Source organism: Pelobates fuscus, chromosome 3 (genome assembly GCF_036172605.1).
Source record: "Pelobates fuscus isolate aPelFus1 chromosome 3, aPelFus1.pri, whole genome shotgun sequence".
NCBI lineage: Eukaryota > Metazoa > Chordata > Amphibia > Anura > Pelobatidae > Pelobates > Pelobates fuscus.
The window spans coordinates 226,912,541-226,927,842 of NC_086319.1; the positions used below are offsets into that span (position 1 = coordinate 226,912,541).

A 15,302-nucleotide genomic window follows, 5' to 3' on the forward strand; every position below is an offset into this window, starting at 1 on the left:
GTTTCTTCATATTTACATGCCTTTTTTTTTTTGTTATGCATATCACACCCACTCCATGGGGCGACGCTGATCTAACCAGTTTCCTATCCCTGGGGATGCTAGAAAAGTGCATTGGCCATACCTAGCAGAGTGCAGGTTCTGTTTTTGGGGTTTCTCCCCTTGCAGCTGCACAATGATGCCCTGTTTCTGTCATTAGTGGACTGGTCAGAAACTAAGTTAAGAGTGCAAAAGGGAGGGGTAAGGCTGAAGAAACTTCCATTGCTGAGAGGCGTGCCCATGAATGCAAACCTTTTTTTAATTAATTTTTTTATATTTGTTTTCTTGCTGGTCTAAAGAAAAACCTTTCTCGTCTGCAAAAATATGGTAATAGGTGTCCGCTAATAATTTTATTAACATTTTTTTAGGATGTTTGATGTTGGTGGACAAAGATCAGAAAGGAAAAAATGGATTCACTGCTTTGAAGGAGTAACCGCAATAATATTCTGTGTGGCTTTGAGTGACTATGATTTAGTGCTAGCTGAAGATGAGGAAATGGCAAGTACCAGCATCTTGTTGTTTACATACTTTACTACATTTCTTAAGCCAGTAAATAGGACTGGTGTTTCTCAAGCTCTATAACCTTAGTACTTGACACTCAAAAGAGTGGTGTAACATGATTGGAGAGCCCTGGTTCTTACACAAATCAAAGGTGTAGTTGCATTAAAGTACTATCATTAGCTCTAATTATACTCTAGGGATTGTTTGCTTTTGGCTCTCTCTCTATTCTGCCTTTTTCCAGCTTTTTATATTCTATATTTTCAGGTGCCAATATAAAGTTTTCCTCAAGAGAAAAAGGGGGCGTTAAATATCACCTTGTTTTAACAAAGATTTCTATGCTCCTTTGCTATTGTTTAATGCAGGGCTTGACACATTTACTTTGAATCTAAGAGCCAGCTAAAAAAGTTAGGAGCCAGTTTTATTTTCAACAACAAAAATACAATTCTTAAAGAGACACTATAGTCACCAGGGCCATTATAGCTTATGGTAGTGGTTCTGGTGTCAGAAAAAAGGCAGTGTTTACATTACTGCCTAGTGATACCTCACTCAGACGGCCACTAAAGTGCTTCCTATCTCAGTGCTGCACAGTATGCAGCACCTCCATGCTCTGCGTAGAGGCGGTGAGCATTCCCCATAGAGATTCATTAATACCAAGCATCACTTGGTGCAGCGTTTTGCAGCGCATGCACAAAATATTCTTAATGCTTTCCTATGGGACAGAAAGAGTAGAGCAGGGAGATCACAGCTCCCTCGCCGTTAGCCTACAGAACACGCAGCCGGCCACCTTGGAGGGAGCAGGCTCACAAATACCAGGTGCCAGGACTAAATTCTTGGTCGCGATGACAACCTGGCGCCTGGGAATTGTCGAGCCCTCGTATAATGTCACTGTCTATAGAGCATAGTAATACTGCAAATTCTTAATTGTTTGCCCTGGAAGAGGTTCAGATCCATGACAACCTGGCGCCTGGGAATTGTCGAGCCCTCGTATAATGTCACTGTCTATAGAGCATAGTAATACTGCAAATTCTTAATTGTTTGCCCTGGAAGAGGTTCAGATCCACTCAGTCTTTTTCTGTAGCTATGATAATTCTTAAACACCAAAACCTTGGGTGCCCTGCAGTGACTTCAACAGTAGCAGTTTTACTTCTGCTTTATGTCAAATACATATATTTCTTATTTTAAAAAGTATATGCTTACCATTATCATTGAAGAAAATTACAATGATGATGTTACTTTCCAGTGGCAAAATTGGAACAGGGAGCATGCAAACATTGACTAAATTTTTATTTTTATCTTTTACCTTAATCCCAAGTTCTCTGTACCATGTACTGCACTAGAAGTTGCGTTTTGGTTATCAACGTTGTACCTGGTCACAAATAGAACTATTAATATTGGTAACTTTTTTTTTTCTTCTATTTTTGTATCAGAACCGAATGCATGAAAGTATGAAACTCTTTGACAGCATCTGCAATAACAAGTGGTTTACAGACACCTCAATTATCCTTTTCTTAAACAAAAAGGACCTGTTTGAGGAAAAAATCAAGAGGAGTCCTTTGACAATTTGCTATCCAGAATATGCAGGTATTTTCTCGTTATTGCTTTAAAACATGTATATTTAAAGTGGTACTGTCCTCTTCTGAGTTCTTTGCATTTGGTGCAGCAGCTCCAGGATATTGCTATAGTGAGTAATACTTACCTGATGCTGTTCCCAGAACGTGCTGCCATTTTCTTTCAGCTACTGGTGCTTCATCTTCCAGGAAATCACACCAGTGCTTTAGTTTCACACATGGGCAAAATAGAACAATGTCTGTGGAGGATCCTGCAAGGCCACGTGAAATTCCATAGACATACTCTCACAATAAATGAGATAATGCTTTATTCCCACAGCCCTCCCTAGCAACAGTCAGAGAAAAACATGATGACAGTAACTCAGTTTTTTATGAAACATAGGATTTTACCATAAGACAATGTATTCCCTACTTTGTCTTATGATGTCGTGACTTGGATTTTCAATGAAATTTCACCACAGCATTTCATAAATATATTATGCAGAATTTTTTTTTTCCTTTTTCTGGTGACTGAGCTGCTTTAATGTGGTTATTTAGTGAATATAACCTCTTTTAAAATTTGACATATACTACTTAATATAGAAATCTAAGTAAAGTAAAGATACGTTGGAGTCAATGTTTCCTGCCATGCTAGATTTTCGTATGAAGAACGCTAGCAAAGTAAAGCTGTTGTGGCTACATAATACAAGTCAATATTGATTTTTGGTGGAAGAAGAGCTTCTGATCACATTAACAGAATCCATGTATTTGGCCGTTCATGCATGTTAAGAACGCTGGTATTGCAGATACCCTGTTTGTCTATTTCCTCCCGAACTGCTGAGCCTGAGTGATTATAGCATGCAGTTCGGGTTTAGATCCAAACGGTTTTAGACAAATGCAGCATCCAAGTAGTGTTCTCCCCAGCAAGTAGACAGTTACCTAAACATCAGCCTAGACAAGATGAAAGGCACTGGCTTTTATGCAAGTCCCCATGCATATCCAAAAATCATCCACATCCGTTCAGGGGTTTTGGAATTTTATGGAAGTCTAATTTTGACCGACCGTACACGAGGCTTCTGCCCAGAAACCGTTCCATGAGTTTAGGTTGTGCAGTCTGTCTATTTCGAAAGTCTCAAAAACGAACAAATGCACGAATGATATCCACTGGCTCATAGCATCGATTTTTCCCCAAGTTTGTGGGAACAAAACTACCGAACAGCACTCTCCTAGCTGTTCGGGAAAAGGAAGCAGGCGTTCGTATAATTTGACCGGTATTCGGGAAGTCGAGTGTCTGATTTTGAGTTCCAGACACTCGACGACCAAGTCCCACTGCCTCCTTTCGTAAAAACAAAATGGCCGCCGTTTTCTCCTGCACATGGAGTTAGACTATACCACACAGGGAGAGCTTAATTGACTGTTCTCTTTGAAGATAATGAGCCAGGGGGGTAGTCGGTGTTCGGTAGTTACAGCTACCGAACCAATAAAACATAAAAGTCCCGAATAACATGGTGGTTTCATCACAATGCATATTTTTCTTTTCTTTGTTTTTGGTTGTATGTAAACCGTAAAATGACAGAAGATAACATTAAAGGAAATACAGAGGGAGGTAGAGAGAGGAAACTGGATTAAAGGGAAATGTATGATGTTTAGTAGATATAGCCTAAATGAAAACATGCATACAAACTCTGGGAAGTTGCTGCCTCTTGAGTTAAGCTTCACTGAGGTAAAAAAAAACAGGAAGTTACAGGACCTGTTTTCTGCTTGAAAGCCATAGGGTGTAACCAGCAGCAATGTATTTATTGCAAGGCTAACTAGGCATTTGCATTTGACGGTACTTTCCAGTGGGCAACATTTCTTGCCCCGGCAAATACCTTGCTAGCCCTGTGTCTGGGCCTCCGCCTGATGCATGCGGCAACAAGCTTTGTAGGCGGCCAGCAAGGGAGTGCTGACTTCGGAGCTCTTCTCGCTCCACTCCCTTGCGCGGCCTTCTGTGATGCCATCACTCCAGCCTCGGTATAACAAAGCGTCATGCGAGGGAGCTGAGCAAAATTACAGGAGCTCCCTCCCCAGCAGCAAGAAAGCCGCAGGAGCCCCCACTTTCCCTCCCCCCAGCAGCATCGGAACCCCAGGAGACCCCACTCCCCCTCAGCAGCACACGTGCCCCCACTACCCCCACAGGAGATACTTCTCTTCCCCCAGCAGCACAAGAGCCCCCATGAAACCCACAGCAGCACAAGCCCCTCCCCCCACCCCCAGCAGCACAAGAGCCACCACCGCAGCACAGGAGCCCCCAACATCCCTCCCAGCAGCACAGGAGCCCCAACTCCCCCAGCAGCACCAACTCCCCCAGCAGCACCAACTCCCCCAGCAGCACAGGAGCCCCCACTCCCCCAGCAGCACAGGAGCCCCCACTTCCCCAGCAGCACAGGGGCCCCCAGCAGCACAGGGGCCCCCAGCAGCACAGGGGCCCCCAGCAGCACAGGGGCCCCCAGCAGCACAGGGGCCCCCAGCAGCACAGGGGCCCCCAGCAGCACAGGGGCCCCCAGCAGCACAGGGGCCCCCAGCAGCACAGGGGCCCCCAGCAGCACAGGGGCCCCCAGCAGCACAGGGGCCCCCAGCAGCACAGGGGCCCCCAGCAGCACAGGGGCCCCCAGCAGCACAGGGGCCCCCAGCAGCACAGGGGCCCCCAGCAGCACAGGGGCCCCCACTCTTCCCCCCGCCCCAGCAGCACAGGGGCCCCCACTCTTCCCCCCGCCCCAGCAGCACAGGGGCCCCCACTCCTCCCCCCGCCCCAGCAGCACAGGGGCCCCCACTCCTCCCCGCCCCAGCAGCACAGGGGCCCCCAGCAGCACAGGGGGCCCCCACTCCTCCCCCCGCCCCAGCAGCACAGGGGCCCCCACTCCTCCCCCCCGCCCCAGCAGCACAGGGGCCCCCACTCCTCCCCCCCGCCCCAGCAGCACAGGGGCCCCCACTCCTCCCCCCCGCCCCAGCAGCACAGGGGCCCCCACTCCTCCCCCCGCCCCAGCAGCACAGGGGCCCCCACTCCTCCCCCCGCCCCAGCAGCACAGGGGCCCCCACTCCTCCCCCCGCCCCAGCAGCACAGGGGCCCCCACTCCTCCCCCCGCCCCAGCAGCACAGGGGCCCCCACTCCTCCCCCCGCCCCAGCAGCACAGGGGCCCCCACTCCTCCCCCCGCCCCAGCAGCACAGGGGCCCCCACTCCTCCCCCCGCCCCAGCAGCACAGGGGCCCCCACTCCTCCCCCCGCCCCAGCAGCACAGGGGCCCCCACTCCTCCCCCCGCCCCAGCAGCACAGGGGCCCCCACTCCTCCCCCCGCCCCAGCAGCACAGGAGCCCCCACTCCTCCCCCCGCCCCAGCAGCACAGGAGCCCCCACTCCTCCCCCCGCCCCAACAGCACAGGAGCCCCCACTCCTCCCCCCGCCCCAACAGCACAGGAGCCCCCACTCCTCCCCCCGCCCCAACAGCACAGGAGCCCCCACTCCTCCCCCCGCCCCAACAGCACAGGAGCCCCCACTCCTCCCCCCGCCCCAACAGCACAGGAGCCCCCACTCCTCCCCCCGCCCCAACAGCACAGGAGCCCCCACTCCTCCCCCCGCCCCAACAGCACAGGAGCCACCACTGCCCCTCTCAGCAGCAGCACAGGAGCCCCCACTCTCTCCCTCCCCCCAGCAGCACAGGAGCCCCTACTCCACCGTGTATCAGTCAGTGAGTGTATGTCCGTGCATGTATCTGTGAGAACGTGTGTCTGTCAGACAAATTTTGTGTTGGTCTTAAGTAGGAAGGGGGAAGCAAAATTCGATGAGGGGGATGCCGAGTTTAGTCCTGCCTATGGCAGCACAAATCCAAAACTGGTAACCTGTATAATTTACAAAAGTGTACATTTCTATTAAACCTTGCACTTTTTGTAAAATTAAAAAAGGACACACATTCACACACAAAGATTTTCAACAAGCTAAAGTATTGTAGAAGCCCATGCAGACAGTTGTTCTATCTCATGTATCTAATATATTCTAGAAAGCATTTGGAGCTTAGAATATTCCTCTTTTTAAACAAATAATAAAAAATCTTAAAATAATAGGTATCCACACAAATAAACTCTAACGTTAAAATTATGTTTATATTAAACTCTAGTGTTACTTTTATAGTTTAGATTACTGGAAACTCGTTAATATGAAGGGGAAAAAAAGACAAACACTAAACAGTTGTTCCTCGTTCGATTAAGCCATCAGTTTTGCAGACTTTTATGCAATCACGTGATTTGGGAATATAGGGTGCATGCATAGCAATCTCTTCGCTCCTGCCAATGCAGTGCATCTCACAAAGAAATCTTGGATCAAGTGGTTCTTGTGAAGTGCATGATGACTCCAAACATGAAGAAGGCCTGTCAGTCTGACAACCATTAGAGGCATGTTCTAGGACAAATGACATTGTGTAGGTTTTTTTTTTTCTTTCTTTCAGAAATGGCAGTATTTTGCATTCTCCAAGTAAATTGATAACATCCCAGCAGCAAAACCATTATATTATGATGTAGTGGTTGTGGTGCTTGTAGTGTAGTGCAGCTTTCCAGACATATTCCTGTCAAATAAATAATTTGCTGCATGATTACATATATCAAATGTGTTATTTCCCAAAACATTTTCTAAAATATTCAGCTGCAGATCAAAAGGATTGATGATTTCAAAAACAGCGGAAGAATTTAACATATATATTCATTATCCATTAAAGCCACTAAGCACAGCATTTTGTGTTTGCAATTTACATTTAAATAATTTATTGAATTAAATAATCACAATGCATTGCTGATTCTGATAATTGGGTAGACCTTGATCATGGGTTTTGCTTTCAGGTTCAAACACTTATGAAGAGGCTGCTGCATACATCCAGTGTCAGTTTGAAGATCTCAACAAAAGGAAGGACACAAAAGAAATATACACACATTTCACGTGTGCTACAGATACCAAGAATGTGCAGTTTGTATTTGATGCAGTGACTGATGTCATTATCAAAAATAATCTCAAGGACTGTGGCCTTTTCTAAGACATGGCATTTTATGGTAAGTTGTGTCCTGTTTACTTTTAGTTATGAATCCCTGTTATATAAAATAATTGTATAATTTATTTTTAATTACTTTGTGACCCCATTGGTGGGGGTTTCAGCAGCTGAAAGAAACCGGATCAGCCTGATGCTAACTGTTGATTACAGTTTGCACATACACTGCTCAGTCAGAACATTAAAACTACCTGGTTAATATCATGTAGGTCCCCATAGTGCTGCCAACACAGTTCTCATGCGTCGAGGCATGGAATCTACAAAATCTCTGACCATGTCCTCTGGTATCTGGCACCGAGTCATTAGCAGCAGATCTTTTAAGTCTTGCAAGTTGCGAGGTGGGGCCTCCATGGATCGGATTTGTTCTTTCAGCACATCCCACAGATGCTCAATTGGATTTAGATCTGGAGGAGTTGGAGGCCAAGCCAACACCATTGCCATGAAGGGATGTACTTAGTCTGCATCAATCTGTAGGTAGATGGTACTAGGGATCGACCCATATAGATTTTTTAGAGAAGATACTGATAATCTTTGAACTTTCAGGCTGATAGCCGATAACTTACCGATATTCTGTACATTTACCATTTAAAAAAAAATAAAAAAAATTCTACACAAATCTACTGTTAACTGAACATGTTTATTATTTATTTATTTGTTTGCATATCTTTTTTTTAATTAAGGTAAATGCACAAAATATACATTCTAGTCAGATTTTTTTTATGTTTTCAAGAATATATGTGTGTGTAGTGGATGCACTGAGAGTATTTGTGTAGTGGATGCAGAGTGTGTGTGTGTATAGTGAATGCAGTGTGTTTAGTGTGTGTATATAATGAATGCAGTGTGTGTGTGTTTGTGCAGTGAGTGTTTATGTTAGTATGTTAATTGTGTAAAATGGTGGGGTGGAATGGGCGCGTTTTAATGTATTATTTTTATTTTTAGTCCCCCACCTCCTGCTTCTTACCTGGCCAGCAAGGCCGTCTTTAACGCGGGGCAAACGGGGCAGCTGCCCCGGGCCCAGTTTCACTTGGGGGGCCCGAGGAACCTGCCCCGTGGCCCCGCTGCCCTCATCAATTTTTTCCCCGTACTGAGTCCCACCAGGTGGCCCATGCACTTAGGAGGGGACCGGTCGGGCGCTGTTTCCCTTTAACACCGCGACCGAGCCCCTTGCTTTCCGGCAGCCGGCTGGGAGGAAGTGACAGCCACAAGTCACTTCCTCCCATAAAGAGAGGAGCTGCATGGAAGGGGGCAGGAGGAGTCGTGAGGGAGAGAGGACGAGGCTGCAGTGAGGATGGGGGATCCTCACTCCCATCATCCTCAGGCACCACACTGGACCCCATGGAATCCACCCTCCAGCGAAAGGTAGGAAACTGGAGGGTGGGTTTAAAAAATGTACATTTTACATGTGTGTCTGTTTGTCTGTGTGTCAATATATCTGTGTGTGTGTCAGTATGTCTGTGTGTCAATATGTCTGTGTGTGTGTCGGTATGTCTGTTTGTCTGTGTGTGTGTCGGTATGTCTGTTTGTCTGTGTGTGTGTCGGTATGTCTGTTTGTCTGTGTGTGTGTCGGTATGTCTGTCTGTGTGTGTGTCGGTATGTCTGTCTGTGTGTGTGTCGGTATGTCTGTCTGTGTGTGTCAGTATGTTTGTCTGTGTGTGTCAGTATTTTTGTCTGTGTGTGTGTCAGTATGTTTGTCTGTGTGTCAGTATTTTTGTCTGTGTGTGTGTCAGTATGTTTGTCTGTGTGTCAGTATGTCTGTGTGTCAGTATGTTTGTCTGTGTGTGTGTCAGTATGTTTGTCTGTGTGTGTGTCAGTATGTTTGTCTGTGTGTGTGTCAGTATGTCTGTCTGTGTGTGTGTCAGTATGTTTGTCTGTGTGTGTGTCAGTATGTCTGTCTGTGTGTGTCAGTATGTCTGTCAGTGCATGTGCATGCATGTGTCAGTCTGTGTGTGTGTGTGTGTGTGTGTGTCTGTCAGTATATTAGTCTGTGTTTGTGTCAGTATATCTGCCTGTGTGTCTGTCAGTGTGTGTGTGTCAGTATCTTGGTCAGTGTATGTGCCTGTGTGTGGGTGTCAGTATTTCTGTCAGTGTATGTGTGTCAGTATGTTGATCAGTGTGGGTGTCAGTATGTCTGTATATGAACCTGTGTGTCTGTCAGTACGTCTACCAGTGTATGTGTCTGTGTGTGTCAATATATGTACCTGTGTGTCAGTATGTCTGTCAGTGTATGTGCCTGCTTATCTGTATGTAGTCAGTGTATGTATCTGTGTATCTGCTTGTGTGTCAGTGTGTACCTGTGCATCTGAGCCGCAATACACCCCTCCATTCAAACTTCAACACTACATACAAGCACACTCCTACATTCAAAAACAAACACTACACATAAATGCACACTTGCATTCAAACTCCAGTACAGTACCACATACAAACACATTCACACAAACATACTTCATACAAACACATGCTTACACAAACAGTGCTAAATACAACCCTGCAAGCATGGGAAATTGGTAGAGCCCCAGCTGTCAAAGCATTGCTGGAGTTGCACGACAGATGGGGTTCTACCTTTAGTCCAATCTTGCAATTGTGTGTCCCAATAAAATTCATTCTATTTTAGTGCCGCCACTGCATTGGGATGGATGCCGTGATTGCATACCAGGTAGTGAGGGGCAACGGCGGCAGGGCCCAGGGGGCCCAAGCAAACGCTTGCCCAGGGTCCAGTCGTTATTAAAGACGGCCCTGCTGGCCAGGGAGGGATATGACATTCCATGGGAGGCCCAGCACACTCTTACTTACCTTTCCAGCAGCTCGCTTCAGCCCCCCTGTCTAACTCTCGTGGCCTGTATGCCATGTGGAGCATTACCATGGTAACCCGTGTCAACTCTCTGCCGGACGCAGGACTTGCAAGAGTTAGACAGGGGAACTAAAAGGAGCTGCTGGGAAGGTAAGTAACAGTGTGCTGGGCCCCCCAGGACCCTGATGGCGGCCCTGGTCTGCATTATCGGCAATATCGGTATCTTTATTGGCCAATACCGATATTGCTGAAAATACAGAATATCGGCCGATAATATCTGCCAGACCAATAATCAGTCGATCCCTAGATGGTACCTCAAAGTAGCATCCACATGAATGCCAGGACCCAAGGTTTCCAAGCAGAACATTCCCTACAAATCAACGGACAAGCAAAAATGTATTATGTACAGTGTTTGATGCCTAATTAAATAATTGTCACTTTTGTCACATTACACATTAAATACTTAACTTATATTACATTAATAAGAAGATTAGCACATACTTGTGAGAAACAAGCCCAGTACCAATCCTATCACCCTTATTAAAGTACTAGTCCAACATTGGAATGAGAAAACCTTAAAAATGTATAATTCACAACTTTATTAAATCCCTATAAGGATGATACAAAAACACAAAAAAACTGTGCCAGAAAAATGTGATAAAGTGAAAAAATAGAAAATAAATAAAATTGGACAAGCAGATAGATCTTTAGGAGGGTTATTTAAATTCAAAATAGCATTTGGTCAGTTCCCTGGCGTGGTTTCCACTAGTTGATTAACAGTGTGTGTTCCTATTCTAATTATTTTTGGTTTTTGACTTCCCCGTATTTCTGGTATCCTTGACTTTTGGCTTGTTTCCTAGTTGTGTCTCTTTCTGTGTCCCTGACATTGGCTAATATTTTTGACCATTCTTTAAGTCCGGCCATTCTCAGTCCCGGTATTCGTTATCCTTGTTCTTTGCGTATTACATAGTTCTACGTGTTGGGTCATATAGTAATCGTGACACAGACCAATTTAGGTCTTCATACTTGTCTATCATCAATATATTATTTTATTGGCTCTGAGCACTTGACCATAAGGAATATTATACTAGGGGAAATTTCATATTCAATTGTTGGTTTCCCGGCTGTTATAGTTTCTCCGCCTGGAGTTTACTGCTTTGGATTACCCCATATATTCCAATTTCCTGCCTTAGGATCAGTCTGCTATTCTTTATCTACATTTATTGTTATATATTGGATACTATATCAGACTGTCTTAGCCCCCAGCAGCTCATAAGACTTAGCTAGGTGTTTTCAATTTGTATGCAATTGTGAAACATAGTATCAGGTTACGTTCACCTGCTTTCTAGTCTATTTCCAAGCTGGGAGATCATTCTGACTATTTATATAGGATCCATCTGCTTGTCGAATTTTAATTATTTTCCATTTTTTCACTTTATCACATTTTTCGGGCACTATTTTTTTGTGTGTGTTTTTGTATCATCCTTATAGGGATTTAATAAAGTTGTGAATTATAAATGTTTAAGGTTTTCTCATTCCAATGTTGGAATAGTATTTTAATAAGTGTAAGTGTAGGATTGGCACTGGGCTTGTTTCTCACAAGTCTGTGCTAATCTTCTTATCAATGTAATATAAATTAAGTCTTTAATGTGGCAAGTGGCAATTATTTAAGTAGGCATCAAACACTGTACATAATAATACATTTTTGCTTGTCCATTGATTTGTAGGGAGTCACACTTCATACCATTTCCAGATGAGCTTGCACTCATATTTGCCTACCCTACCATTATTATATGCATGACCTTTCACAAAATGTTTAAGTGTCTTCTTAGAATGAAGACAATCACACATGTTTTATAAATTTGAGCTATGTTTTGCTGCCTTCCAATGAGCATGCATATAAATAGTATTGTTTTGTGTTCTTCCTTGTCTTTTTTTTAGATAACATTTGACTTCACCCTGTTATAGCTTGATGGCTTTCGGAGTGACTTAAGGCTCTTGACAAACAGCGGACCAGCACTGTACTTGCCAGTTTTATTAGCTTTATTTATGTTCATGTCTTGTAAATTTTCAAAAGTAACTGCTACAAGGCCACACTATGGAAAAGGTATCTTGATTGTATGTATACTGTAATTGTAGGAATGTTTGTACAGACATTGAACAGAATATTTTATTAATTTGAGAATTTGTTCTAAAAAAAAATCTTTTTCTGATATGCTTTTAGGGAACATTTTATTTTCTCACCTGTTATTTAAAGAAATAATGTACATTTTAGATCGTTCCTTTGAAGCATGCATGCTGCCTTATTCTGTGTTCTGCTTTCCTCTACTGCAAGCCTGTAAGATAAAGATAAAGAAGCCTATTGAAATCTGGACACATCTTATAGGTGCACAAAATTGGGGCATGTAACAAAGAATGATCCCGCTGGCCTGAGCCATCACTGTGCATTTTTATTATGTAATAGTTATCCTGTGCATTGCCTTACAGGTAGTGCCAAAATTGCATTTTTTTATACATTTTAAAATCAAGTAATCTTTTATTTGTAAATAGATTTTTCCAGGTGTTCATCCAGAACATTTTTTTTGTGGGCTATGAAATGCAAAACTGACATTTTTGAGATTGATTACCTTATTCGTGTTAGAGCAGTCTTGTACTTGGCATGCTGAACATGACAGCACTTTGTATAGATGACTCAGTCTGGCTTTAATTAAATTCCACTTATGTGAAACATTTTAGTACACCTCAGCCTTCCCATTCAATATACACAGCCAGATAAAACTTCCTGAGTTCACGTTTTAATTTGTGGCTTTGTGATGCTGTCTGTGTAATTGCTCTACTGTCACTCTTGTCTTACAATTCAATCATTCCTAATTTCCTGCAAAATTGTCCTGTGTATTTCGATATTGCTCCCTCCAGAAATGAAAAAGCTTCTTACCACTGTTGGAGCAGTCTCTAAATGGGTACAGTTAAAAAAATAAAAAATAAATAAAAAAATAATTGGTGAACATTCTAATATCCTCACTGGAAAACTTTTCTCTCAAACACCTCTATATATGTATTTTTTTTTACGTTTTTGTATTTTTATTTTATTCCCGATTCTCGTGGTTTGGCAGTTAGCTTCTTCACTGTTACATGAAAGATGTTACTTCACAATATTAACTTTGTGTCATGAGTAATTTTGTGTTGTCAAAAACCTGTATAAATTAATTGTTCTTGTATCTTCATGAAAGGTTTTGTACTTCACTGTAAGGAATTAATTCATGGTGATTTGATAATTACTGAGGTTACCACTGTCAATGCTTTGTGCCTTCGATTATCGTTGTTAGGTTTGTTTGTTTTTCTGTTTTTGTTTTTCTTTGATTAAAGTATTTGGTAGCTAACCTGCTGCAAACTAATTGTAAAAATATGCTGAGGAAATGGAAATTAAATTGTCCACTTCACAATGTAAAATAGAGCACACTGTTTGATGAACATTACAGATGAGTTCCTTGACTTTTTTTCCCCTGTAAAACTATCTTGCTAACAAATCCTAATAAAACTTGCAATTTTTCAGATTTTAAATCTGTTTTTCTGCTTTCCAGATCATTGGTTGGTTTATTTTCACTCAAGCATAATTATTTCTACCATATATTTACACGTAGCTGACTTGCTAATAACTTTTAATTAATTTAAATGTTCACCACACCGATTTTGCTATGTGATAAAACACATATCTCTAGTGACTGTTCAGCTCAAGAAATATTTGGCCTCCGCTATATCACACTTCTCTTTCCCTTTACAGGCATGTATATTATCTTTTATCTCTTGCCTTTCAAAAGTATCCATGAATGAGCTAGTGATAAATTTTGATGGTTAATTGTACATCTATTCTTACTACATACAACTACGTTGTAGATTAGAAGCTGGTGAACGATAGGACTGCAGTGGTGTAAACTGGAGAAATACAAGCAAAATTACCTATAGTGGTTATGTTTTAAGAGTGTTACTTTAATTTCATAGGATTGTCAACTAACTTGTTTTTGAATGTTGTATGTTAATATACATTGTGCTAGCATAATGGCTGGTAGTTGTGTAGATCAAGAGGAGGGACACCTGTTAACACCGAGATGCATTTTGACTTATAAAACCTTTACTCACAAATCTTCATTTTCACCTTTAACTCATTAATTGATTCAGTATGAGATACTGATACTTTTTTACCTCCCTCACATGACACCTTGGTGAAATTAATGTTTTTTGGTTCTGTAGTAACAGTATTTAAAATACTTTCTGTCAACTGGATTGAACCAATAAGGACAGGCAGGGTATTTCACAATGATGTGTTCATTCTTCCCAATAAAATATGTCCTATATATTTGTTACTAAGACTCCTACCAGTTGTGTAAAAAATAACTTTGATCTCTTATCATGGCTTATTCCTATAGTTGTATCTATTTAATCCTAATCTTTATTGTTGCAAGTATGGGATGTTTTTTTTTTTATGCTGGTCACAAATGTGCTCCTGTGGTTCTCGGGTTGCATGCCGTATGTCATGTCAGGAGAAGGGTCCTGGATCAAAAGGTGCTGATAGCTGCAGTTGATTAGGGGAGCGTAGCATTTGGCCACATTGCTTCCACACAGAATACGTCCGCAGACATACTAACATCTTCAAAGGCTGAGTGGACAGCTGAAGAGGAGGAGCCCTCATGCGGGAAACAAGGTAAATAATCTTCTTTTACATTACAAGGGGGCTGGGCAGAAAGGAACCTTTTAGCCATAAAATAACAATTATTTTTCAGAATTAAACGTTCCCATTAAACACTTGCCTTATACGCTGTGCAGACAACTTGGTGTGCTCCCCACAAATGATATAGTTAAATTGTCAACATTTGCCATTACAATTAACTCTAATATGTTAAAGGTAATAGATACATATTTATTTCACTCTGTGATATACGTATGTTGGTTCACAATGGTTAAATTGTTAGCAGAGGTTGACAACAGTTTGCTGCATTGAATAGGTTGATGAACAGAGGGAGTAGCACCTTAAGGGATTCTCAAATGGTGAATATGTAAAAAGGGAAAAATGCCAAATATAGTGTATTCACAATATAGAAAAAATGATTTTGGGATACTGCTTTTAATCTAAAAAGCAAACAAACAATAACATAGTCTAATAAAGCAACATTAACAAGTACACTGCGAAGATAAATATGCACTCACGAGATGAAAGAGGATACAATCTTGGGTGCCTCCCCTTAGATTCCTGGGGGTTCTTCTGGCTTTAGCATGCATACACCACCCCCGGGTTAGCCCCCCCATTTTGAGAATTTTAACAAAAGATTATTCCATTTGTTAGATCTTTGTTAGATCAGGTTTG

At 42.7% G+C, this 15,302-nt stretch overlaps 1 protein-coding gene across 1 annotated transcript in view; it reads left to right on the forward strand.

The window, feature by feature from the left end:
• Positions 1 to 13,504, forward strand: part of GNAI1 (G protein subunit alpha i1) — a 104,027-nt gene extending 90,523 nt beyond the window's left edge. The window contains exons 6-9 of the mRNA XM_063448175.1: positions 405 to 534; positions 1,965 to 2,118; positions 6,950 to 7,156; positions 11,885 to 13,504. Of these exons, the coding sequence (XP_063304245.1) occupies positions 405 to 534; positions 1,965 to 2,118; positions 6,950 to 7,140 (475 nt within the window). The 3' untranslated portion in view covers positions 7,141 to 7,156; positions 11,885 to 13,504. The remainder of the gene's footprint in view (positions 1 to 404; positions 535 to 1,964; positions 2,119 to 6,949; positions 7,157 to 11,884) is intronic.
• The last annotated feature ends 1,798 nt before the right edge of the window (positions 13,505 to 15,302 follow it).